General features: G+C 42.9%; 1 protein-coding gene and 2 non-coding genes across 5 annotated transcripts in view; 2 read left to right on the top strand and 1 right to left on the bottom strand.

The window, feature by feature from the left end:
* SNX6 (sorting nexin 6) overlaps nt 1–16,138 on the top strand; it is a 55,299-nt gene extending 39,161 nt beyond the window's left edge. For 2 of the 3 annotated variants that reach the window (XM_024762024.1, XM_024762022.1), the window contains 4 exons: nt 170–256; nt 9,268–9,427; nt 9,510–9,595; nt 14,443–16,138. In XM_024762024.1, coding sequence (XP_024617792.1) covers nt 170–256; nt 9,268–9,427; nt 9,510–9,595; nt 14,443–14,496 — 387 coding nt within the window. In that variant the 3' untranslated portion in view covers nt 14,497–16,138. The remainder of the gene's footprint in view (nt 1–169; nt 257–9,267; nt 9,428–9,509; nt 9,596–14,442) is intronic. The other variant, XM_024762023.1, reaches the window with a different exon arrangement.
* Nucleotides 16,139–19,148: 3,010 nt separating this feature from the next.
* Nucleotides 19,149–19,312, bottom strand: LOC112411176 (U1 spliceosomal RNA). Its single transcript, XR_003005579.1, has one exon. It is a non-coding gene; the product is annotated as a U1 spliceosomal RNA (small nuclear RNA).
* A 6,201-nt stretch (nt 19,313–25,513) lies between these two features.
* LOC112411177 (U1 spliceosomal RNA) lies at nt 25,514–25,677 on the top strand. The gene has a single exon (XR_003005580.1). It is a non-coding gene; the product is annotated as a U1 spliceosomal RNA (small nuclear RNA).
* Nucleotides 25,678–27,587: the final 1,910 nt, after the last annotated feature.

Raw genomic sequence — 27,587 nt, forward strand, 5'->3', positions numbered from 1 at the left:
AAAAAAAAAAAAAAAAAAACAGACTAACAAAAGAGAAGGAAAGGAAACTTAGTTTAAATAGGAATTGATACTGTAGTTATTTATAACTAATATTTTTACAATAATAAAGAAAACACTGAGTATAGAATGTAAGTACTGATTAAATACCCAATGTTTTTCCCTTTTTCAGAAAATAGAAGCCCGAGTGTCAGCTGATGAGGACCTCAAACTTTCTGACCTTTTAAAATATTACTTAAGAGAATCTCAAGCTGCTAAGGTAACTATTCTTCTTTTTAAAATGGACTGCTTTACAAAAGCCATCATCTCCTTAGAGGTTGTTAGACTTAAGATTGTTAAAGATGACTTATCTCTTGATTTTAAATTATATTTTTAAGTATGATTTTTTTTCTCCTTTTATAAATTGTAGGTCAGGGAACCCCACATAAATGTTTCCTCTATAAACTCCTGATAGAATTTGTCTAGAAATTTTTTTTAATTGAATTTGGTATATTTAGTCAGGTGAAATACCTGCAAAGACAAAAGTAAAACCCCCAAATAACAGTTGTACAGCTAAAGGATTCCTAATTTTGTCTATCTAAGTCCTCTGTTGAGGGTGAGAGAGCCATAAAACAGAGAAGTATGTTTTATTTTAAGGCATCTCAAGTTTCCTTTTGGAAATCTATGTGCAAAACTAAAACTCTTACTAATCAAAAAAAAGTTTAATAAAAACATCTAAAAAGCACTGAAAACTTAGTGGCTCAGATACTCCAAATTCCTTGTTAATTTATGAATTGAGATGTACAGAAAATTCCCATCTAATCATGGGATTGCTGGGTCATATGGTAGTTCTATTTTTAGTTTTTTAAGGAACCTACATACTGCTCTCCATAGTGGCTGTATCAATTACATTCCCACCAATAGTGCAAGAGGGTTCCCTTTTCCCCACACCCTCTCCAGCATTTATTGTTTGTAGATTTTTTGATGATGGCCATTCTGACCAGTATGAGGCGATACCTCATTGTGGTTTTGATTTGCTTTTCTCTAGTGATTAGTGATGTTGAGCATCCTTTCATGTGTTTGTTGGCAATCTGTATATCTTCTTTGGAGAAGTGTCTGTTTAGGTCTTCTGTCCATTTTTGGATTGGGTTTTTTGGGGTTTTTTTGATATTGAGCTGCATGAGCTGCTTGTATATTTTGGAGATTAATCCTTTGTCACTTGCTTCGTTTGCAAATATTTTCTCGCATTCCAGGTGTTGCCTTTTCATCTTGTTGATGGTTTCCTTTGCTGTGCAAAAGCTTTTAAGTTTCATTAGATCCCATTTTTGGTTTTATTTCCATTTCTCTAAGAGGTGGGTCAAAAAGGATCTTGCCGTGATTTATGTCATAGAGTGTTCTGCCTATGTTTTCCTCTAAGAGTTTTATAGTGTCTGGCCTTACATTTAGGTCTTTAATCCATTTTGAGTTTATTTTTGTGTATGGTGTTAGGAAGTGTTCTAATTTCATTGTTTTACCTGTAGCTGTCCAGTTTTCCCAGCACCATTTATTGAAGAGGCTGTCTTTTCACCATTGTATATGTTCTTGCCTTTTTTGTCAAAGATAAAGTGACCATATGTGAGTGGATTTATCTCTGGGCTTTCTATCCTGTTCCATTGATCTGTATTTCTGTTTTTGTGCCAGTACCATACTGCCTTGATTACTGTAGCTTTGTGGTATAGTCTGAAGTCAGGGAGCCTGATTCCTCCAGCTCCGTTTTTCTTTCTCAGGATTGCCTTGGCTATTCAGGGTCTTCTGTGTTTCCATACAAATTGTAAAATTTTTTGTTCTACTTCTGTGAAAAATGCCATTGGTAGGTTGATAGGGATTGCATTGAATCTGTAGATTGCTTTGGGTAATATAGTCATTTTCATGATGTTGATTCTTCCACTCCCAAGAACGTGGTATATCTCTCCATCTGTTTGTATCGTCCTTGATTTCTTTCATCAGTGTCCTATAGTTTTCTGAGTACAAGTCTTTCACCTCCTTAGGTAGGTTTATTCCTAGGTATTTTATTCTTTTTGTTGCAGTGGTAAATGGGAGTGTTTCCTTAATTTCTCTTTCAGATTTTTCATCATTAGTGTATAGGAATGCAAGAGATTTCTGTGCATTAATTTTGTATCCTGCTACTTTACCAAATTCATTGATTAGTTCTAGTGGTTTTCTGGTAGCATCTTTAGGATTCTCTGTGTATAGTATGTCATCTGCAAACAGTAACAGTTTTACTTCTTCTTTTCTGATTTGGATTCCTTTTATTTCTTTTTCTTCTCTGATTGCCGTGCCTAAAACTTCCAAAACTATGTTGAATAATAGAGGTGAGAGTGGGCTCCCTTGTCTTTTTTTTTTTTTTTTTTAAGTGAAATGTGATTTATTTCAATGTTTTTTGTTCTTTTTTTATCTTTGACTGTGTTGGGTCTTCGTTTCTGTGCAAGGGCTTTCTCTAGTTGCGGCAAGCGGGGGGCCACTCTTCATCGCAGTGCACGGGCCTCTCACTATCGTGGCCTCTATTGTTGCGGAGCACAGGCTCCAGACGTGCAGGCTCAGTAGTTGTGGCTCATGGGCCTAGTTGCTCCGCGGCATGTGGGATCTTCCCAAACCAGAGCTCGAACCCATGTCCCCTGCATTGGCAGGCAGACTCTGAACCACTGCGCCACCAGGGAAGCCCCAGCTCCCTTGTCTTGTTCCTGATCTTAGAGGAAATGGTTTCAGTTTTTCACCATTGAGAATGATGTTGGCTGTGGGTTTATCACATATGGCCTTTATTATGTTGAGGTAGGTTCCCTCTATGCCCACTTTCTAGAGAGTTTTTATCGTAAATGAGTGTTGAATTTTGTCGAAAGCTTTTTCTGCATCTGTTAAGATCATATGGTCTTTATCCTTTAATTTGTTACTATGGTGTATCACATTGATTTGCATATATTGAAGAATCCTTGCATTGCTGGGATAAACCCCACTTGATCATGGTGTATGAACCTTTTAATGTGCTGTTGGATTCTGTTTGCTAGTATTTTGTTGAGGATTTTTGCATCTATGTTCATCAGTAACATTGGCCTGTAGGTTTTTTGGTGACATCTTTGGTTTTGGTATCAGGGTGTTTGTGACCTCGTAGAATGAGTTTGGGAGTGTTCCTTTTTCTGCTGTATTTTGGAAGAGTTTGAGAAGGATAGGTGTTAGCTCTTCTCTAAATATTTGATAGAATTCACCTGTGAAGCCATCTGGTCCTGGGCTTTTGTTTGGTGGAAGATTTTTTTTTTGGGTGGAAGATTTTTAATCAGTTTCAGTTTCAGTGCTTGTGATTGTTCTGTTCATATTTTCTATTTCTTCCTGGTTCAGTCTTGGAAGCTTGTACTTTTCTAAGAATTTGTCCATTTCTTCCAGGTTGTCTATTTTATTGGCATACAGTTGCTTGTAGTAGTCTCTCATGATCCTTTGTATTTCTGCAGTGTCAGTTGTTACTTCTCCTTTTTCATTTCTAACTCTGTTGACTTGAGTCTTCCTTTTTTTCTTGATGAGTCTGGCTAATGGTTTATCAATTTTGTTTATCTTCTCAAAGAACCAGCTTTTAGTTTTATTGATCTTTGCTATTGTTTCCATTTCTTTTTCATTTATTTCTTATCTAATCTTTATGAATTCTTTCCTTCTGCTAACTTTGAGGTTTTTTTGTTCTTTTCTCTAATTGCTTTAAGTGTAAGTTTAGGTTGTTTATTTGAGATTTTTCTTGTTTCTTGAGGTAGGATTGTATTGCTATAAATTTCCCTCTTAGAACTGCTTTTGCTGCATCCCATAGGTTTGGGGCCATCATGTTTTCATTGTCATTTGTTTCTAGGCGTTTTTGATTTCTTCAGTGATTTCTTGGTTATTTAGTAGCGCATTGTTTAGCCTCCATGTGTTTGTATTTTTTACAGTTTTTTTCCTGTAATTGAAATCTAGTCTGATAGTGTTGTGGTCAGAAAAGATACTTGATACAATTTCAATTTTCTTTTAGCTGTTTTTCTTTTTCAATTTTCTTAAATTTACCGAGGCTTACCAAAGCTTGATTTTACAGAGTAATTTTACTGCCCCAGAAATCCTGTGTTCCATCTGTTCACTCGCCTTCCTCCTAACCCCTGTTGATTTTTTAATTGCCTTCATAGTTTTGCCTTTTCCAAAATGTCATATAGTTGGGTCTTTTCATTTTGGCTTCTTCACTTAGTAATGTGCATTTAAGTTTCCTCTATGTCTTTTCATGGCTTGATAGCTCATTTCTCTTTAGCACTTAATAACATTCTGTTGCCTTGATACATCAAGTTTATTTATCCACTGACCTACTGAAGGACATCTTGGTTGCTTCTAAGTTTTGGCAATTATCAGTACAGCTGCTGTAAACATCAGTGTGCAGGTTTTTGTGTGAACATAAGTTTTCAACTCCTTTGAGTAATAAATAGCAAGGAGCACAATCACTAGATCGTATGATAAGAGTATGTTTAGTTCTAACTGTCTTCCAAAGTGCCTATATCATTGCATTCTCACCAGCAATGAATGAGAGTTCCTGTTGCTTAACATCCTCACCAGCATTTGGTATTGTCAGAATTGTAGATTTTGGCCATTCTAACAAGGTGTGTAGAGGTATGTTGTTTTAATTTGCATTTCGGTGATGACATTTGATGTGAAGCATCTTTTCACAAGCTTCTTATATGCCACCTCTGTGTCTTCTTTGGTGAGGTGTCTGTCTTGAAAAAAAAGGTCTTTGGCCGATTCTTTACTTTGGTGGTTAAGTTTTAAGAGTTCTTTGTGTATTTTGGACAGCAGTCCTTTTTATCAAATACCTTGTAAAAAATTTTTCTTGGTCTGGTGGCTTGTCTTCTTGACACTGTCTTTTGCTGAGCAGACATATTTTATTTTATTTTCTTCTTTTAATTTTATTTATTTATTTATTTTTGGCTGCGTTGGGTCTTTATTGCTACGCGTAGGCTTTCTCTAGTTGTGGCAAGTGGGGGCTACTCTTTTTTCTTTTTTTTTTTTTGTGGTACGCAGGCCTCTCACTGCCGTGGCCTCTCCCGTTGCAGAGCACAGACCCCAGATGCGCAGGCCCAGTGGCCATGGCTCATGGGCCCAGCTGCTCCGCAGCATGTGGGATCCTCCCAGACCGGGGCACGAACCCGCATCCCCTGCATCGGCAGGTGGACTCTCAACCACTGCGCCACCAGGGAAGCCCCAGGGGGCTACTCTTTGTTGCAGTGCGCAGGCTTCTCATTGCGGTGGCCTCACTTGTTGCAGAACATGAGCTCTAAGTGCGCGGGCTTCAGTAGTTGCAGCACGCAGACTCAGTAGTTGCAGCACGCGGGCCCTAGAGGGCACAGGCTTCAGTGTTTGTGGCACATGGGCTCAGTAGTTGTGACACACGGGCTCTAGGGCACGTGGGCTCAGTAGTTGTGGCTCACGGGCTGTAGAGCGCAGGCTCAGCAGTTGTGGCGCACAGGCTTAGTTGCTCTGTGGCATGTGGGATCTTCCCGGACCAGGGCTCGAATCTGTGTCGCCTGCCTTGGCAGGCGGATTCTTAACCACTGTGCCACCAGGGAAGTCCCAGCAATTTTTCATTTTAAAGAAGTCCAACTTACCAATTATTTCTTTCTTGGATCATCCCTTTGGTGTTGTATCTAAAAAGTCATCACCACGTGCAAGGTCATGTGGATTTTCTCCTGTGTTTTGCATTTTACATTTAGGTCTATGATCCATTGAGTTAATTTTCATGAAGGGTGTAAGGGCTGTGTATAAATTCGTTTCTTGGCATGTGGATATCCAGGTTTCCCAGCACCATTTGTTGAAAAGATTATCTTTTCTCCATTGTATTGCTTTTGCTCCTCTGTCAAAAGATCAGTTGGCTGTATTTGTGTGAGTCTAGTGCTGGGCTCTCTATTCTGTTGTCTTGATCTATTTGTCTGTTCTTTGACCAGTACCACACTGTCTAGATTACTGTAGCTTTATAGAAAGGTTTAAAGTAGGTAGTGTCAGTCCTCTGACTTTGTTCTTCTCCTTCACTGTTGTGTTACTCTGTGTCTTTTGCATTTCCACACAAACTTTAGAATCAATTGGTTGATGTCTACAAAATAACTTGCCAGGATTTTGATTGGGATTATGTTGAATCCGTAGATCAATTTGGAAAGAACTGATTTTGACAATATTGAGTCTCCCTATCCATGAACATGGAATATCTCTCCATTTATTTAGTTCTTTGATTTCTTTTATCCGAGTTTTATAGTTTTCCTCAAAAGTTGTACATGCTTTATTAGATTAATACCTAAGTATTTCATTCTCTGGAGTGCTAATTAATGTAAATGGTATTGTGTTTTTAATTTCAAATTTCACTTGTTCATTGCTGGTATACAAGAAAGCAATCTACTTTTGTATACTGATGTTCTCTTGTAAAACTTTATTATACTCATTTATTAATTCCAGGAGTTTTTCTATATAAACAGTCTTGTTATCTGGCATCTGTAAACAAAAGACAGTTTTGTTTCTTCCTTTCCAATCTGTATACTTTTTATTTCTTTTTCTTATTGCATTAGCTAGGACCTACAGTACAATATTGAGAAAGAGTGGTGAGATGGGACATCCGTGTGTTGTTCCTGATATTAGTGGGAAAGCTTCTAGTTTTTCACTATTAAGTATGATGTTAGCTGTAGGTTTTTTGTAGATGTTCTTTATCAAGTTGAGAGTGTTACTTCTATTCCTATTTTGCTGACGAAACAGTTAGTTGATTTTTGACAGAGTGCTAGGACAATATAGTAAGGGAAATAATAGACTTTCAATGAAAGGTACTGGGACAACTGAATGGTCACATGAAAAAGAATAAAGTTGGACCTTCCTCACACCATGGATAGAAAATTTACTCAAAATGGATCAAAGATCTAAATGTAAGAGCTAAAACTATAACATTTTTAGAAGAAAACGTAAACATAAATTTTCTTGATTGCCTTAATTAGGCATTGATTTCTTAGCCATAACCAGAAGCATACCAACCAAATAAAAATAATAAATTAGACTTTATTAAAATTTTAAAAACTTTTGTTTAAAGTTTTTTGTATCAAAAACACTATCGAGGGCTTCCCTGGTGACGCAGTGGTTGACAGTCCGCCTGCCGATGCAGGGGACACGGGTTCGTGCCCCAGTCTGGGATGATCCCACATGCCGCAGAGCAGCTAGGCCCGTGAGCCATAGCTGCTGAGCCTGCGCGTCCAGAGCCTGTTCTCCACAATGGGAGAGGCCACAACAGTGAGAGGCCCGCATACCGCAAAAAAATAAAAAACACTATCGAGAAAAATATAAAAACCCACAGACCAGGAGAAAATATCGGGTTGACCAGAAAGTTCATTCTGGCTTTTGCATAAGATGTTACAAACAAACTTTCTGACCAACCCAATATTTGGAAATTACGTAAGTCCCTAATAAGCGACTGGTATTCAGAATATATAAAGAACTCTTATAACAGTAAAAAGACAGAGAGTCCAATTTAAAAAGTGGGCAAAAGACAAAAAAGATATACAAATGGCCAATAAATACATAAAAAGATGCTCAACATCTTTAGCCCTCAGGGAAATGCACATTAAAACCACAGTGCTATATCACTTCACACCTACTAGGTGGCTGTAATCAAAAAGACATAACAGTATTGACAAGGATGTGGAGAAATTGGACCCCTCGTATAGTTTTGGTGGGAAAATGTAAAATGGTGCGGTCACTTTGGAAATAGTCTGGCAGTTTCTCAAAAGATTCAACATAGAGCTACAAGGTGACCCAGTAATTCCACTCCTAAGTAATGAGATACAAAAGAGAAATGAAATGTGAAAACATGTCCACACAAAAACTTGTACATACATGTTCATAACAGCATTATTATGAAATAGCCAAAAAGTGGAAACAAAGCAAATGTCTGTCAGCTAACGAATGGATAAATCAACGTGCTATGTCCATACAATGAAATATGAGTTAGCAATAAAAGGAGTGAAGTACTGATTCCTGCTATAAAACGGATGAACTTGAAACTTTATGCTAAGTGAAAAAGCCAGACACAGGAATTCCCTGGCGATCCGGTGTTTAGGACTGTATACTTTCACTGCTGAGAGCCCAGGTTCAATCCCTGGTCAGGGAACTAAGATTCCACAAGCCGCAGCACAGCCAAAAAGGGAAAAAAAAAAAAAAAAAAAGGCCAGATACAAAAGGCCACATATTATATGATTCCTTTTTAAAATATTTTATTTATTCATTTGGCTGCGAAGGGTCTTAGTTGTGGCAGGCAGGCTCCTTAGTTGCGGCAGGCGGGAGCCTTAGTTGTGGCATGCACGTGGGATCTAGTTCCCTGACCAGGGATCGAACCCGGGCCTCCAGCATTGGGAGCGTGGAGTCTTATCCCCTGCCCCCCCAGGGAAGTCCCTTATTCCTTTTTTTTTTTTTTTCGTGGTACGCGGGCCTCTCACTGTTGTGGCCTCTCCCGTTGCGGAGCACAGGCTCCGGACACGCAGGCTCAGCGGCCATGGCTCACGGGCCCAGCCGCTCCGCGGCACGTGGGATCTTCCCAGACCGGGGCACGAACCAGTGTCCCCTGCATCAGCAGGCGGACTCTCAACCACTGCACCACCAGGGAAACCCCCTGACTCCTTTTTTAATGAAATGTCCAAAATAGACAAATCTGTAGAGACAGAAAGCAGATTAATGGTTGTCCATGGCTGAAGGTGGGGGTTGTGGAAGGAAATGGAGAGTGACTGCTAAAGGACCTGGTTTCTTTTTGGGTGGCGAAAATGTTCTAAAATTGAGGCTAGTGATGGTTACACAACTCTCTGAGCATACTACAAACCATTGAATCGTGCACTTATATGAGTGAGTTAGGAACTCCCCTGGTGGCACAGTTATTAAGACTCTGAGCTCCCAATGCAGGGGGCCCAGGTTTGATCCCTGGTCAGGGAACTAGATCCCATATGCATGCCACAACTAAGAGTTCACATGCCACAACTAAGGAGCTGGCGAGCCGCAACTAAGGAGCCCACCTGCTGCAACTAAGATCTGGCACAACCAAATAAATATATAAATTTTAAAAATAAATAAGTGAGTGAGTTATGTGGTGATATGAATTATATCTCAATAAAGCTGTTACTAAAAAAATTTAGAAGAATGACATGTGGCATTCACTGTGTGTTAGCTCTGGTGATGGGGGTGGCAGTGGCTGAGGGCAGCTACTAGAAACATGCAGCATATATTATCGTGAAGCATTCTGTTTTATAGGATCTCCTGTATCGAAGATCTAGGTCACTAGTGGATTATGAAAATGCTAATAAAGCACTGGATAAAGCAAGAGCAAAAAATAAAGATGTTCTGCAGGCTGAAACATCCCAACAGTTATGTTGTCAGAAATTTGAAAAAATATCTGAATCTGCAAAACAAGGTACTCTTATATTAACCTTTAATCATAAGGTATGGTTTGGACTATTATATAAATAGTTAATCCTAATTTATTTTGTTCACAGAGCTTATAGATTTTAAGACAAGAAGAGTTGCTGCATTCAGAAAAAATTTAGTGGAACTGGCAGAGTTAGAACTGAAGCATGCAAAGGTAGTATCATATTAAAGATTTAATAATTTAAGTGACATAATTTACAAATGAGTCAGTTATGAAACTTTATACTAATTTAAAAAATAGAGAATCTTAGAATTGAGAGGAAGTTTAAAGGTTATCTAACTTAAACTAGAAAAATATCTATAATGTCTCTAATGGTCAGCTTTGCAAGACTCTAGTACCTAATATGGAAAAACAGTATCATTTTTCGACTAGTTGTTAAAAAAAAATCTTACTTAATAAAAACATCACTTAAAATTTTATTTAACATTTGCCATCTTCAAAGGGACTGAAAATTTTAAATGTATTCAAAATTCTCCAAACTATAAATATTAAAGGAATTTTTAAAAACTTTTATGTTATTTCGTGATAAATTTATACCATTTATAAGTATAAAGTTATTAAAGCTTAAAACTACACTGAGATTTTTGGTATACTCTATAATGAGCACGAATTTACTTCTGTGTAACTTTGACATAAGTTTAATTCCTCTTTCACAGTTTACCCTTCAGATATTTAAATCCTTCATATTCTCTATATATCTTCTCTTCTCCATGCCAGACATCCTTTGGCTAAATATTTTCCATCCCATACACCTCAACAAGATTTTTATTGTATTATTGCCCTACTGTCATTACTCTTTTAAAATATTATACCTGAAAATGGAAACACATTTACATACATAGAATGATTATTCACATTTCTTCTTACACCATGTTTTATTCTATTTTTTTTAACCAATTTATTTTTTATTGAAGTATAGTTGATTTACAATGTGTTGGTTTCGGGAGTACAGCAGAGTGATTCAGTTATACATATATATGTATATATTCTTTTTCAGATTCTTTTCCCATAGAGGTTATTACAGAATATTGAGTATAGTTCCCTGTGCTATACAGTAGGTCCTTGTTGTTTATCTGTTTTATATATAGTAGTGTGTATGTTACTCCCAAATTCCTAATTTATCCCTCCCCTCCAAGCATGTTTTATATGTATAAGATACGGGTTTTTTTAACTGCCATATTGCACCAGCTTGATTTGGCTATAATCACACTTTTTTTCTCTTTCTAAGTCGCTTCTTGAACCTCCGCCCTGTGGTTATGTGTTTAATTTTTTTAGTAATTATTTTCATTTTTGTGGTGAAAAACACATAACATAAAATTTACCATCTTAACGATTTTTAAGTGTACAGTTAAGTAGTATTAAGTATATTCATGTTGTTGTACAATGGCTCTCTAGAACTTTTTCATTTATTGAGCACTTATTTTAAAAATGTAATTGCAGGCCACGTGTATGTCTGTTAGATTTAAGCTTGCTCGTCTTAGCCCAGCGCATTGAGATATTTTGGAAACTTGGGTTTGATCATATAGTATTTGACTATTATACTAGTTTATCCTGTCAAGTGATGGACATTTGTAATTTGTATGAACTCCCTTTTATGTCTTCATCTAAGTTTTGATTTAAAAGGTTGATCAGGATTAAAGGAATCACTATTTGTTTACCTACCTTTTGAAAGTAAGTGGCACCAAAAAAAATTTAGTTCCTTTCTTTCTATACTAATTGATATTAACTTATTAATTAATATTCTTTGGTTATAGCTATTTGGATAGTTAGGAATTCATTTATACTATTATCAACAATTATTTTTCCCATTTTATCTGTGAAGGACATGAGTATCGAGTTACTTATTAAAATCAAGATATACGTTGTCTGATTTTCTGAGCTAATAACCCTGTCAGAAGAAAATGTATGGACCTCCCTGGTGGTCCAGTGGTTAAGACTCTGCATTTCGCCTGCAGGAGGCGTGGGTTCGATCCCTGGTCGGGGAACTAAGATCCTGCGTGCCATGCATTGTGGCCCAAAAAAAAAGAAAATGTTTTGATAAGCCTGGCATAATTTATTCTTATTGAGCCTGTGTTGTTTTCCAGTGTTCACTGTTTTTGTTCTTTTTAAAGAGTTTATAAACTATCAAGGATTTTGTTACAGATTAAGGAGGGGTTGACAAACTACAGCCTATTCTGTACAGCCTGTGAGCCAGGAATGGCATTCATATTTTTAAATGATTATAAAAAGATCAAAAGAATAATATTTCATGACGTGATAATTGTATGAAACTCAAATTTAACCTATTAAGGTTTATTGGAATACAGCCAAGCATATTCGCTTAAGCTTATTCACTTACGCTTTGTCTATGATTGCTTTCATGCTACTACAGCAAAGTTGAGTAGTTGAAACAGAGACCAAATGTCTCTCAAAGTCTAAAATGTTTACTGTTTAATAACCCTTTACAAAAAAACTTTGCTGACCCTGCTTTAGATTGATGTCAGCCTCTGGTTTCCAGATTCTGTACTTTTTCAAATTCTTCCCGAAATGTGTTCTCTGTGTTCAAATTTCTGATAGCGCTTCTAGTCCAGTGGTTCTTAACTGGTGGTGATTTTGCCCCCCAGGAGACATTTAGCAATTTCTGGAGACATTTGTGGTTGTCGCATCTGGGGGTGGGGGGGTCACTGCTGGTGTGTAGTGGAGGCCAGGAGTGCTGCTCAGCATCCCACGATACACGGACAGCCCCCACGAGGAGGGATCACACAGCCCAAATGTCGGGAGTGCTGAGGTTGGGCAACTCTACGCTGTTGTCTGAGATTTCTTAATGACTTTGTAAATCTGAACAAAGTCTCATTTTGGTCCCAGGATCCACATAAATTATTCCAAAAAGAGTAGATAATAGTTAAATGTACAACAAGATGGTTTGAAACTACTTTGGATTTTATTTATTGTAACTGGTATATATGTCTTTGCCACATAATTAAAATCTAGTTAACTAGGTAGTTAGGTCACTTTTGTGTCCTTGAAAATAGGCTCAGATTCTTTATTAAAGAAGTAAAAAATGTGTGATATGGGCAGTTAAAAAAAAAAAAGTGATGAGCCAACTGTGAGGGTGTGATGTGAGTCCCTGTGTACCCCATTGTAGTTGCAGAGTTAGGTCCACCTTTGGCAGGTGTCAGCCTGCAGAATGTGCATCCTGTGACTCAGCGGTCCTACTTGAGGAATATACCTGTAGGAAGTATATCTAAGAAGGTAATTTCAGAACTATAGACAGGCTCAAAGTCATTTGTCACAGTTCTGTTCTTATACTGGCCAAAAATTGACAGTAACTTGAACACCTAAAAATGTTTAATGTTTATTTTTCACTTAATTTTAGATTTTCAGGAACATTGCAAGGAAAGTACAAAGAATTCCTGGATACTCTTCACCCAGATTCCCCAAATGTGCATATTATCGCATCTGCTTTGTCCTTTTCCCTCCCTTCCTCCCCGTTTCTCTTTACACACACACACACACACACTCTCACACACACCCATATACACACCTGTTTTTGTCTTAAACCATATGAGTAAGCTGCAGATATGATGCTTCTCTCTTTTATACATTTAAGTGTGAATTTCCTAAAATCGAGTAATTAAGTACTCAGTACAGTTATAAAGTTGAGGAAATTAATATCAACATAATTCTGTTATCTAATCCGGAGGCCTTTATTCACATTTCCCCAGCTGTCCCAATAATGTCCTTAATGGCAAAAGGAAATTCAAAAGAATGTGTTGCATTCAGTGCACGTGTCTTCTTAGACTTCTGTAATTTGGAAAAGTTGCTGAATCTTTGTATTTCATAACATTGGACACTGTTAAAGCACAGGCCTATAGAATGCCCCTCACTTTGGGTTTGTCTAATTAGTGGGTTTAGGTTGTGCACTTTGGACAGGAATTCCACCCAGAAGTGATGTCAGATCTTCTTGGTGCATCACACAGGAGGAGGCACATGCTGTTGATCAGTTGCCTTACTGGCAATGTACAACTTTGATCATTTGCTTAAAGTGATGTCTGCAGGCTTCACAGTGGCAAAGTTGATATTTTATACTTTGGATTAAGAAGTATTCTGTGGGGAGGTACCCGAGACTGTTAAATACCCCATCACTTAACCAGCACCGACCAATAAAACTTTGTGCCATGGCGGGAATATTCTGTAATCAGGAAGTCTGGGTTCTGTCCAGTGTGGTTGGCACTAGTCATGTGTGGCTATTGAAGACTTGAAATGTGGGTAATGCAACTGAGGAACTGAGTTTTTATTTAATTTTAATTAACAGATTTCCATTATGCAGCTGCACATAGCTGATGACTACAGTACTGGCATTTTAGTCCCGTACTGCTTTTGGCATCCGTTCATGATTTTTGCTTGAGTCAGTTTATGATGATGATGATCGCCAAATGGTCATTTTCTAATTCCATCATTCTTTATACATTTTAGTTGACTTTCTACTCTAAGGAGGAGGTTTTCCTTCATTCCTGTTTATATATTAATGTAATCTAAATATACTTAAATTTGCCTTTATATGTCTCTAAATGTGGGTGCCAGTTCACATGTTTTACAAATGGACATTTAGGTATGAATTTTATAGAATACTTCTGTATGTAATCTTACTGTTTTTATAAAAAGTGCAATAAATCTAATGCTATATTTTAATGGCTAAAGGAATGTGATGAGAACCTGTCTTACAATCAGAACATAGTGGTTTAATCTGCATACAAAGGGCATATTTTATAACCCTCACTAGAGCATGCCAAATATTAATATTGGTCTAAACGGAAATTTACTGAACAATCTGGTATGTGGAAAATACTGTGCATGGAACAAATTCTGTAATTTTATGTCTTTAAACCTTTATTTGTGTATAATGACTTTTCAAAATTCTGGTATCTTAAATGTAAAGATACGTGATTTCTAATACTGTATATTTTCAGTAAGAGTCTTTCACACTGTTTGAACTTCATTTATTTTCCCTCCCTTTTTAGGGTAACCTACAGTTGCTGCAGAACTGCCTGGCAGTGTTAAATGGAGACACATAAGCCACACTCTGCCTTCCAGTTAAAAAGGGCTGCCTTCCGTCAGATTTTATTTTTTTTCTTAATGATGCTAGACATTTACTGCTCACTGGAAACAAAAGAAACAGCTGACAAAGTGCATCTACTCTCCCTTTTTCTGAGAAACAGTGGCGCGGTGCCGCCCTCGGGTGCTGTGGGCTGCATGATGGGACCTGCGCGCCTGCGCCTGCGCCGCGGACAATTGATGATCATCGCGCCCTCCTCTTCAGAAGCCCAAAGTACTGCCTTTTTTAAAGTAGCCTCTAGAACTGTGCTTATTTTATGAATAGTATTCCTATGGCTGCTAATCTTATTTACTTTTAAGTAATTTCTGAAGTTTAACCCTTTCAGAATACATTGTGTAAACAAGATAAGGATTGCCGTTACCTTTTTTTGAATTTTGTTTTAAAAAAACATTGTACACCACCTTAGTTCTTGTATCCTGGTAAAGCATCTTAATGAGACTTATTTTTAATTAATGAACGTTTCTTAGAAGTTTTGAGACAGACTTTACGTAATCTTTATAAGTATGATTTCTGAAGAAAAGCAAATGCATTAGTATGTTTGCCTTAAACTTGTAGACTAAACGAACTATTGTCAAATAAACAGTGATAACAGTAATAGTTTTTAACTCTGGTCACTCTAAAATTTGGAGTAGCTATAATCTACTCCTATATTATGCTTTTACAATGCAGGTCTTAGTTTTTCTTTTTTCTTATTTCTTTTAAAATGGCATATCGAACCAAGTTCACCACTTTACAGAAGAATGAACTGCTTCTCTGTGTGCTTTTAGCACTTCATATAAGATGGAATTGGGCAGAGACAGGTTAGAGACAGCTGTTTCTGAAACAGGAACAGAGTATGGTCTGTTGTGCTTTCCAGGATTCCACCCCTAGTTCAGCTAATTAACCGTGCAACATACACCAGTGTATAGACTGGTATGTAGAGAGAAAGAGGAGTGCTATAGGGAGCAGCACTTGTCAGTGGGGAAAAAGTTGGAATATTTGGAATAAAAGTTGCAGTACAAAAAGGATACTGGCAGTAGCTACATTACAGATATTTGGCCTTTCTAATGTGAACGAACATTGTTATTTCTAGTTTAAAATTAGATTGCGTGGTTGGATTTTTCCACACTCTCTAAGTTGTTTCCCATGTGGAAACCACAGGCATCTGAGTTGGTCACCCTTCCGCCGCCTTCCTAGTTTGTTTTCCCAAACCGTTTTTAAGAACACCTACCTGGTTCTCAGGACTAGTCGCTATGATTCCAGCCTTTTCTGCTGCATGGCTCTTGCCTCACTGGTGTGCTGGGTCAGTGTTTCTCTCTTATTGACGTTCTTCAGTGTGTTTGAACTGTTGATGTTTGTGTTGCCTGAGAGATTGTTTTGTCCTCCATGTCCCCTTCACTGGTGAGAATATGCCCCTGCGATGCCCACCAGTGGGTGAACGTGGGGTGGAGGGCCGTAGCTTCTGGATTCGGGAACAGTCCCTTCAGTGGCTGCCCTTGTGGCCTCAGACCACAAGGTTCACTCGACCTGTCTGCCTGTTTCTCTACCATAAAAGACAATTATTGACCTACCTCACAGGGGTGTTGTGAGGATTAATAAATGTTGGTACAGTGCTTTGGAAATGTGAAGATGCTGCATAAATGCTAAAAAAAATAGCAAGTTCAGAGCAAAAAGCTACACAAGTTTTCACACATCCGTCAGCTAATGTGTTTCTACCGAGGTGGCCTTTTTCTGGGAAAGAAGTACAGTGGAAAGTACATCCCTTGGCCCTTTGGTTTACTGACGGGGTGGGCGTAGACAGGAAGCAGCACTTGTGGGCTGCACATGAGTGTGGGGAGGTGAGGGGTGCTTACTAAACACATGTATTAATGAGTTGATGACTGTCCGAGGGTCTTCTCACTAACAAAACGTACAGAGAAGGGAAAGAATGTATGTTACTCCGTCGAGGTCATACGGGAGAGGTTTACTTTGTAAGGTCCAGAACAATTGAAAGGTTTATTCCATAGCTCACTGCTAGTCCCTGATAAAAGCAGCCAGCGCTGGTGGGTTGTGGCATTCATAAAACGTCTTAACCATCTCCTGCTTGAGGGCCGCAAAAGGTGCGACGGGAAGACGCCTAGTGGCAGAGACAAGGCAGCAAGGGGCAGTCTGGGGTTTCCCTCGGATGATGCTTTATGCTCTGCAACCCCGGCTGTGGGAATAGCCTGGGGAGTCAACGTTGGTTGCAACGTTGGTTGCGGTGGGAAGCAAGGGACTGAGGGATTCGGAGTTTATGCGGTGAGAGTGGAGGGTGGCAGGAGAGGAAATTTGTGAGAAAAAAGGAAGTGTGTCAAGCCTAGCTGTATGTCAGTGAGGCACCAACCGGGTGAAAAAAGTGTATACAATATTATTAATGTTCCGTAGTAAAACTATGTTGAGGTCAAAATGATGTTTCTCTTCCGCTGGGGAGGCGGGGGTGGGGTTCAAAAGGAAAACTGCTGAGAAGCGCATAGCTATTCAATACTGTCAAAATGAGAAGTGAGGGGGCTTCCCCGGTGGCGCGGTGGTTGAGAGTCCGCCTGCCGATGCAGGGGACGCGGGTTCGTGTCCCGGTCCGGGAAGATCCCACATGCCGCGGAGCGGCTGATCCCGTGAGCCATGGCTGCTGAGCCTGCGCGTCCGGAGCCTGTGCTCCGCAACGGGAGAGGCCACAGCAGTGAGAGGCCCGCTTACCCAAAAAAAAAAAAAAAAGAGAAGTGAGGGTCTTCCCTGCTGGCGCAGTGGTTAGGAACCCGCCAACCAATGCGGGGGACACGGGTTCGAGGCCTGGACCGGGAAGCTCGCACCTGCTGCGGAGCAACTAAGCCCGAGCACCACAACTACGGAGCCCGCGCGCCTAGAGCCGGTGCTGCCCAACAAGAGAAGCCACCGCAGAGCGAAGCCCCCCCTCGCCGCAACTAGAGAAAGCCCGGGTGCAGCAGCGAAGACCCGACGCAGCCAAAAATAAATGAGTTTATGAAATATAAAATAGTAAGTGAAATTCCGTGTTTCGCTGCTGCTGGATAGAAGAGTATCAGTTTCAGTTTCAGCTCACCAACCCTCGGCTAGCACATATCCGGTGACATTATAGAACGAGCGGAGCCTGGGTTCGAGCCCTGGTCGGGGAAGACCCCCACGTGCCACGGAGCAACTAAGCCCGTGCGCCGTAACGACTGAGCCTGCGCTCTGGAGCCCATGGGCCTAGAGCCCGTGCTCCGCAACACGAGAAACCACTGCAATGAGGAGCCCCCGCTCCTCACAACTAGAGAAGGCTTGCGCGCAACAACGAAGACCCAACGCAGCGAAAAAAGAATAACAAATATCTATAAACTAAGTTTTATAGATTAGATACGTACAGGAAACTGGTGGTTGCCAAGGGTGGAGACGGTGGGAGGTTGCTAAAATTTGGGGTAGGGCATGTGAAAAGGTACAAATCTCACTCGTAAGTCATGAGGACATACTACACAGCATGATAACTACGATTAAAAAATAAATTAAAAAAATAAACCTACAGAACGCAGAGGGGAGCACAAACGCACGCAATCCCGCCGCCGCCACAAATCATGCAGTTCCGTTTCTCACACTTGGGGAAATGACAACGGTCAACATCCGCAGAACGATGAATAAGCTTCGCTCTGGATGTGACCACTCGTACCTCGAGTCAAAGCGAAAAACTTGCTGAGAAAGTCTGGGTTCTGTTTTTAAGCCTGAGATCAGTAACCTTTACACGTATACGTGTGTATGCGTATATATATTTGTATGTATGGGTCTTATGACTATGCCCGTCGGCTAGCGCCATCCTAGTTTCCCGACCGGAAGCTGACAACAGGCCTACGGCAGCGTTAGTAACCACTGCGTCGTCCGGGAACACCGTGTTTCTTTCATTTTATCCCTTCACACTAGGCGCTCCTCAACCTTGTCTCAGTTTCCAATGTACAGTTTCAGATGGTTCTCCACTGGACGTTACTCCCAGATACCGAATTAAATGTTCTACACAATAAATCCTCCTGACTCAGCTACCTTACATATGTAGTAGTTTCGTATCTGGGAGTAGTTCCGTACTCCCCACAGACTTTTCCAAACTCTGTTTGCGATGACGGCGAGTGTTCTTGTCTTAGAGAAAATCAGACTTATTACTGTACTTTCCCGATTTCAGAAGGGGGGCACAACGGCGTTCCTTCTTATTCACATGACTTCCTTAGTGTAAGAACCTGTTTTCGCTCGCATTACCGCAAACAGTAGTACGTACTGCCCCTATCATTTTGCGTTCCTTCGCGGCTCACTTCACTACCATACACACGCAGGCTCCAACCGTTATCTGAGAACCCACAATAAACATGAAAGGCATGAACGACAAAAAAAAAGCGTGAGGTTGTCCAAGCCAAAGAAACAGACTGTCTCGCTCTACTTGGCTACAGGGCTCTGCACACTGCAAGCTTCTCTGCAACCTTATGGCGAACAACTGCTCCGTAGCGAGACAACTCACAGAGCTCACAGCCGCGCACAAACACTGCACTAGACCACCAAGTGCAACAGGCCGCGAGCGCACAAAAAAACCGACTTCTTCGTTCCCACCAAGCAGACAAAATTCTACTGTTGAACCAACACAAACACCAGGGGAAAGCGCGAACGCAGTCCCCCACTACCACAAATTATGCAGTCGAGTTTCCCACATTTGGGGAAATCGCAGGGGTCAGCACATCCGGAGTGCAATGGATAAGCCTCGCCCTGGGAAAACCACCTTCGTGATCATGGTATCTCCCCTGCCAGGTAAGTATGAGTTGCAGCTCGCGCCTCGTCCCACACCCTCGCGATCGCCCACCTCTACACGCACGCTCACTTCCCTCACGCCCTCTCCGCGCCCTCCGCCCCTGCATGCCCCTCGCTCCGGGCTCGCCCACCTCGGGAACAACCTCGCGAGTCCTCGGCTGTCCACACGCGGGACGCGGTAGCCCAGCCGGAGCGGGACCAGCAGCCTCTGCGCGCCCCCTATCTGCATACGCCACGCCCCTCTCCGGAAGTCCCGCGCCTCTCAGCTTTCCCCAAGCCGGCTGAGGACAGCGGGGAGAACGCCGGAGGGATCTGCTCAGAGCCTTCGACTTAAAATGAACATTAGGTTCTTGTTTAAAATTACATTGAGGGGTTTCACTTTTCGCACCGTCTATGCCTAACCTTTTCCCCATTGGGAAATCGCTATGTTTGGGGGCACTTAGCCCTCAGGCGGCTTTCTAGTCTGTTACTTTCTCTTTGGCTTGTGTGGCCTCGAGGAGCTTAGGGCAGGTTTCCTTGACCTCCAGGTTTCTCTAGATAGGACCCAGGCGGAGTGGGACCAGCAGCCTCTGTGCGCCTCCTTATCTACACCCGCCACGCCCCTGCCGGGACCTTTTCGGCGTCCCGTTCTTTCCCGCGGGAGATACGGACCTACTAATTCCCGACCGAGATGCGCCGGTGTCTCCTGAGGGAGGGCGTGGGCGAGCGGCGACGAATCGGGACCTGGAGGGGGGACCCGGGAAGACAGGAGCTCGCGGCGCCCGGCGCCCTGCAGTTCAGGAGCAGGTCGGAGCTCGGGTGTGGTCTCACCTTCCTTTCAGTGAAAATGACACGGAACACAATGTCAATCAAATGTTAAATGGTAAGATCAGAGTTTCGTCATCAGTTTAACATGAAATTGTTTGAGTCCTCATCCATGATCTTTCGTTCAGATTATGCAGTAATCGAATCCTGCAACAGCAAAGAAAAACGAACAGAGACTATCAGGGCAAAGCGTTCCCGCAAGGGGTAGATGTGTGGGCCGGGAACGGGTGTTGAATGGTTTCCGAAAATCGAATGCACGGAATTGTCACGTTTTCGTCCTGAGGGACTAGGCTGCCTCTTTCAGCCGCCCGGATTTGTCTTTTCCTCTTCCATACGTGAAGATTCTTTCTCGAGATCAAGTGGATCCTCCCCAGACGTGAACAAAACGATTCAAGTATTGTGTGTCGACTTCCAGTGGACCTTGTGCTGCATTATACTACTGTGGTCGGTGCTACGGAGCAAAGCGAGGCTAGACACAGGACTGGAGACTATAGGGTCAGGGAAGGCTTCCTGAGGTCCTAACTGCGAAAAGATCAGAGCAAACGTATTGTAGCACCCTTTTTTCTTTTTCTTTTTTTCTTTTTTGGCTGCGCCGTGGGGCATGAGGGATCTTAAGTTCCCCAACCAGGGATGGAACCCACGCCCAGCTGCAGTGGAAGCGGGGAGGCTTAACCACACCACTGGACCGCCAGGGAAGTCCCAAGCACCCATTTTTGATTACTGGCTGTCTCAGGAAGTTTCCTTTCTTAGTGTGTGTTTCCTAAAAATAGAGCATTTTCTTATCTAAACCCAGGATAATTATAAAAATCAAGAACTTAGCATGGATGCAATATTATTATTTACTCTATAAACATTATTCCATTTCTATCAACTGTCTCAGGAATGTCCTTTATAGCAAAGGAAAATTCAACATCACACGTTGCATTGTGTATCGTGTCTCTTTAACCAATTTTAATCTGAAATAATCCCCAGGCCCATCGTTTTATTTCATTATGCAGGCATTTTTGAAAATTACAGGCCAGTTATTTTGTAGAATAGCCTTGGTTTTTAGGTTGTCCTGTATTTCCTCATAATTACATTCAAGTGTGCTTTTTTTTTTTTTCTTTTTTGCGGTACGCGGGCCTCTCACTGTTGTGGCCTCTCCCGCTGCGGAGCACAGGCTCCGGACGCACAGGCCCAGCAGCCATGGCTCACGGACCCAGCCGCTCCGGGGCATGTGGGATCCTCCTGGACCGGGGCACGAACCCGTGTCCCCTGCATCGGCAGGCGGACTCTCAACCACTGCGCCACCAGGGAAGCCCCTCGAGTGTGCATTTTTGACACGTAGACGACATAAATGGTACTGTATCTGTTTACATGTTGACTTATGTCCCTCCCCCTCCCCCCAAAAAATGCTGAAATCCTAACCCCTGGTACCCATGAATGCGACCTTATTTGGAAATAGAATCTTTGCACATACAATCAAGTTAAGGTGAGGTCAGTAGAGTGGGCCCTAATCCAATATGAATATTGTCCTTGTAAGAGGAAAATGCCATGTAAGGACAGAGACACGTAGGGATAACGCCATGTGATGACAAAGCACAGATTGGACTGATGTAGCTGCAAGTTAAGGATCGACTGTCACCACTAGAAGCGAGGAAGAAGCAAGGAAAGATTCTGCCCAGACTCTCAGCGGGAGCATGGCCCTGCTGACTCCTTGAGTTTGGACTTGTAGCTTCCAGAACTGTGAGAGAATAAATTTCTGTTGTTTGAAACCACCCAGATTGTGGTACGTTATTATGACAGCCCTATCAAATTAATCCAGTGTCCTCCTCTGGGCATCACACTGCAGGCACGTGAAGTCAGTTTGTTCAGTTATTGGTGGTGTTAGTGTTCAGTTATTGGTTAAGGTGGTGTATCAGTTATCCAGTGCCGTGTAACAAACTACCCTAAAACTTAGTGATTTAAAATAGTGACCATGATATTTGCTCACCATTCTTTGTGTCAGCAACCGCAGCTGGGCTGAGCCGGGCAGTTCTGCGGCTCTGATGTAGGACCACTCGTGCAGCTGCAGTCAGCTTGTGGGACAGTGGGGCGGGTCAGTCTGAGGGCCCTCAGTTGACATGATTCATCTTCACTCCTGTAATTTCATTGTCCAATAGGCTAAGTCAGGCTTCTTCTCATGGTGGTCTCAGGACAGCAAGTGAGAGCGACTCCCAACGAGCAACTGTTTTTCAGTCTTCTGCTCCCATCGCATTTACTAATGTTCCATTAGCCAAAGCAAGTCACGTAGCCAAGCCCAGAGTCAACATGGGAGGGTGCTGCAGAAGAACGTGGTACCGGGGCCAGTATTGTAACCCTCTGCCACTGGGGGTGCTCACCAGGTCTGTCCCTTGTAATTATTAAGTAATTTGTGTGGAGATAATTGAGGATATGTAAATATCCGTTACAAAACCTTAACCCAATAGTTTTTAGTACCCACTGTTGACTTGCATTATGGTTGCCAAATGTTGATTTTCTAATTCTGTCACTCATTCTACATTTCTTAGTTGGCATTCTGTTGTAAGGAAGAATTTTCCTTCCTTCCCTATGTAATCAACATGAACTCATGGTTGTGTTTAGTTGTTTATAATCCATGACTGTTTTCGTTTATTTTGATGTTTGGTTGTTCTCATGCTGGGCCTATGAAAGACCCTTCAGGTTGGCTACTGTGTCCTTCTGACGCGTCCATATAATTTTTGGAGCATTTTCTGGCACAAGATAGTCCAGGCTCATCTTGTACCTTCCCTGACTCCTGAAAATCATCTGTTTCTCCAAAGAGCCCTGGTTCTTTTTAGTGGAGAATGACATTTAGAAAGCAAGATCAGGACAGTGGGTTTCCCTACACATGTCTATATCTATTAAAAATAATGGGCCCAGCAAAAAAGACGCATACATAGACACTGGACTTGAGGACACGGGGAGGGGGAGGGTAAGCTGGGACGAAGTGAGAGAGTGGCATGGACATATATACACAACCAAATGTAAAATAAATAGCTAGTGGGAAGCAGCCGCAGAGCACAGGGAGATCAGCTCGGTGCTTTGTGTCCACCTAGAGGGGTGGGATAGGGAGGGTGGGAGGGAGACGCAAGAGGGAGGAGATATGGGGATATATGTATATGTATAGCTGATTCACTTCGTTATACAGCAGAAACTAACACACCACTGTAAAGCAACTATACTCCAATAAAGATGTTTAAAAAAAGGGGGGGGGGGCCCAGGGACTTCCCTCGTGGCACAGTGGTCAAGAATCCGGCTGCCAATGCAGGGGACACGGCCTCGAGCCCTGGTCCGGGAAGATCCCACATGCCTCGCAGCGACTAAGCTCTTGCGCCACACCTACTGAGCCTGCGCTCTAGAACCCGCGAGCCACAACTAACTGAGCCCGCGAGCCACAACTACTGGGCCCGTGTGCCACAACTACTAAAGCCTGCGTGCCACAACTACTGAAGCCCGCGCGCTTAGAGCCAGTGCTCCACAACAAGAGAAGCCACCGCGATGAGAAGCCCGCTCACCTCAATGAAGAGTAGCCCTAGCCCCCGCTCTCGCCGCAGCTAGAGAAAGCCGGCGCGCAGCAACGAAGACCCAATGCAGCCAAAACTAAATTAATTCATTAAAAAAAAAAAATAATGGGCCTATACTGGTATCTTCAATTCCAATTTTCAATTTAACACCACATGGTTCCTCCTCGCCCTCCGCCATTCTGTATTTGTATCTCCTTTCTTCAACAGTGAGAACCTTGACTCCCAGCCTCCATTTACTCATTAGCTCAATCCTACAATACAACAGCATTGGTACAAAACTGTTACAACCACATAGCTATAAAATACCAACCTACTAGTATTTGCAGTTCTTGTCTTTAGAGTTGAAAACGGTTATGGTCAATGTACTGTGTTCAAAAGTCATTTCGGTTGGTTATTTCTACTCCAGTGTGGTTACACAAGTCATCTGAGATACAGTTAGGTTCATTTGTACTTATATCCAATTTTAGGGTCTTTTCCCCCTGTATTTTTTTTAAAATGTCATTTATCTTTGGCTGCGCTGGGTCTTTGTCGCTGCGCGTGGGCTTTCTCCCGTTGCGGCAAGCGGGGGCTACTGTTCGTTGTGGTGCGCGGGCTTCTCACTGCGGTGGCTTCTCTTGTTGCGGAGCCCTGGCTCTGAGCGGGCGGGCTTCAGTAGTTGTGGCTCGCGGCCTCTAGAGCGCAGGCTCAGAAGTTGCGGCGCACGGGCGTAGTTGCTCCGCGCGGCCTGTGGGATCTTCCCGGACCTAGGGCTCGAACCCGTGTCCCCTGAATTGGCAGGAGGATTCTTAACCATCGCGCCACCAGGGAAGTCCTCCCCCTGTATTTTTTTTTTTTAAGCAGCAGTTTTTCTTTCTTTCCTTCTTCCTTCCTTCCTTGATTTTGGCTGTGCCGCATCTTAGTTGCGGCACGTGGGATCTTTAGTTGTGGCCTGTGGGATCTTTAGTTGCGGCATGTGAACCCTTAGTTGCGGCACGCATGCAGGGTCTAGTTCCGTGACCAGGAACCGAACCCCGGCCCCCTGCATTGGAAGTGCGGAGTCTTTCCCATTGGACCACGAGGGAAGTCCCTCCCCCTGTGTTTTAAAAACATATCCAAAATGTTAACAGAGATCCCCAAATAATTACATAGAAAGGTACGCTCAGAAAACTGTCACTCTCTCCTTGCACTCACCCATATAGGCAATTTCATCAGTTCCGGTTTAACACTCCTGGGTTTCTTTTTGACAGACGGTGTATAATTTTCTTTTTTTCACATTTTTCATAGACAAAGGGTAGCATACTACGTATATAAGTGCACTTTATTTTTTTCACTTAACATCGTCAATGCGTCCTATCTAGAGAAACCTGGAGGTCTAGGAAACCTGCCCTAAAGCTCCCCGAGGCCACACAAGCCAAAGAGAAAGTAACAGACTAGAAAGCCGCCTGAGGGCTAAGTGCCCCCAAACATAGCGATTTCCCAATGGGGAAAAGGTTAGGCATAGACGGTGCGAAAAGTGAAACCCCTCAATGTAATTTTAAACAAGAACCTAATGTTCATTTTAAGTCGAAGGCTCTGAGCAGATCCCTCCGGCGTTCTCCCCGCTGTCCTCAGCCGGCTTGGGGAAAGCTGAGAGGCGCGGGACTTCCGGAGAGGGGCGTGGCGTATGCAGATAGGGGGCGCGCAGAGGCTGCTGGTCCCGCTCCGGCTGGGCTACCGCGTCCCGCGTGTGGACAGCCGAGGACTCGCGAGGTTGTTCCCGAGGTGGGCGAGCCCGGAGCGAGGGGCATGCAGGGGCGGAGGGCGCGGAGAGGGCGTGAGGGAAGTGAGCGTGCGTGTAGAGGTGGGCGATCGCGAGGGTGTGGGACGAGGCGCGAGCTGCAACTCATACTTACCTGGCAGGGGAGATACCATGATCACGAAGGCGGTTTTCTCAGGGCAAGGCTTATCCATTGCACTCCGGATGTGCTGACCCCTGCGATTTCCCCAAATGTGGGAAACTCGACTGCATAATTTGTGGTAGTGGGGGACTGCGTTCGCGCTTTCCCCTGGTGTTTGACTTGGTGAACAGACAGACAAGAGTTTCGCTAGTGCACCTCTTGAAGTCGTTCTTGGTTGTTGAGTGTCTCTACGTGCTATCTGTGCTGTCGTGTTTTTTTTGTGTGTGGCTACTGTGTGTAGCCCGGTGCTCGTTCAGTTGCCGTCTGCTGTGCTGTGGAGTTTCCCGTAGATCGTTATGTGCGAGGAACGCCCAGCGTGCCTTGCTTCGGTAGTCTGAAGCGGTTTTTTTCCGTCGGTTAAATGGTCTGTCGCTTTCCTGTTCCGTGTGGCGTTTACCAAGCACGTCCGCGCTGCCCCCTAGCGAAGTACAGAAACCAACGGGTCTGTGAAGAAGACAGTGCCTGCAAAAACAACCGTTTGCCCCAGCTTGAGTGAAACCGGAGGCTATCATACTACCAAACAGCAGCTGACAGTCAGCACACACTATGCAGGCTGGTAACGGCCGCAGTCCCGAAAGTAATGTAACTTGACTTATGAAAGAGCGGTAGAACCACCGGCACAGGGAACAAAGTGCTGGAGAAAGCCACGTCAGGAGTACGGGGTTGATTGAATACGGAATGCTATATATAAAATAACGGAAGGTACCTGTGAAGAACTTTCAACTTCCATACGGCATTCTGAAATAACGTATAATGAAAAACAATCCGAAGTTCTACTACACCTCGAGCTGGCACAGTATTGTGAACACTTACTTTAACAAGTAAATTTAAAAAGAAGTATGGAGGCAATTCCCTGCCTGTCCGTGGTTAGGACCCCCTGTTTCCACTACCACGGTCCTCGGTTCAATCCCTGGTCAGGAAACAGAGATTCCCGAAGCTTACGGCTTTAGCGAAAAGAACCTTAGGCATGTATTTGCATGTTACACATACAACACCTGCACAAACACGCGCGCGTACACATACATGTAACTTATTGACCTCAGGCTTCAGAACAAACAACAGAGTGGAAACTGTTCTCCAGCAGTTTCTGAGAGTAGGTAAGATGAAAAATACGGTGCCCTTCGTACAGAAAAATGACGGAACACTCCCTGTTCAGCTTCGTGAGCAACGTCTCTGAACCCCATTTGCGTGAGTCCTAGGGTGAGAGCTACTAAGGACAGAACCAAAAACCCAAACGGAGCCCCTGAGCCCTGGGAGAGGGCGCACCAGGCCACGCCCTCAGCCTCCAACCTCGCCTCTTTCAGTTCCTTATCACTTTAGGAGAATGGGATCATTTTTACAGATAGCAGAAAAAATGCAAGTCCAGTGTGTAAGCACCTTATTTTTCTCACATACCTGCCCCTTCAAGTCTTCGTGTACGGCTTCTGCTGATTGAAGCTGTAGGGGAGGCAAAACTTTACTTTTTACCCTGTGAGGGTCTCTGGCAGGGCCTGAGTATTAATGGATGTAAAACAGGAGGGGGGCACTTCCCTGAGGGTGCAGGGATTAAGAATCCGCCTGCCAAGGCAGGGGACACGGATTCGAGCCCTGGCCGGGGCAGATCCCCACATGCCGCGGAGCAACTACGCCCGTGCGTCGCAACTACTGAGCCTGCGCTCTAGAGCCCACGAGCCACAACAACTGAGCCCGCGCGCCTAGAGCCCGTGCTCTGCAACAAGAGAAGCCACCGCAATGAGAAGCCCGCACACCGCAACGAAGACTAGCCCCGGGTCGCCGCAACTCGAGAAAGCTCGTGCACAGCGATTAATTTAAAAAAACAACAAAAAAAATTTTTAACAGGAGGAAAACATCGCAGATTTTCACATGTATGTAGATGAAAACCCAAATTAAGTGGGTCTCCGAGGAACCCTGGTTCCTTTTTTTAAAAAATAAATTTTATTTTTGTCTGCGTTGGGCTTTCGTTGCGGCGCGCGGGCTTCGCATTGCAGTGGCTTCTCTTATTGCGGAGCACGGCGCGCAGG

Source organism: Neophocaena asiaeorientalis, unplaced genomic scaffold (assembly GCF_003031525.2).
Source record: "Neophocaena asiaeorientalis asiaeorientalis breed wild unplaced genomic scaffold, Neophocaena_asiaeorientalis_V1.1 scaffold190, whole genome shotgun sequence".
NCBI classification, from domain to species: Eukaryota; Metazoa; Chordata; class Mammalia; order Artiodactyla; family Phocoenidae; genus Neophocaena; species Neophocaena asiaeorientalis.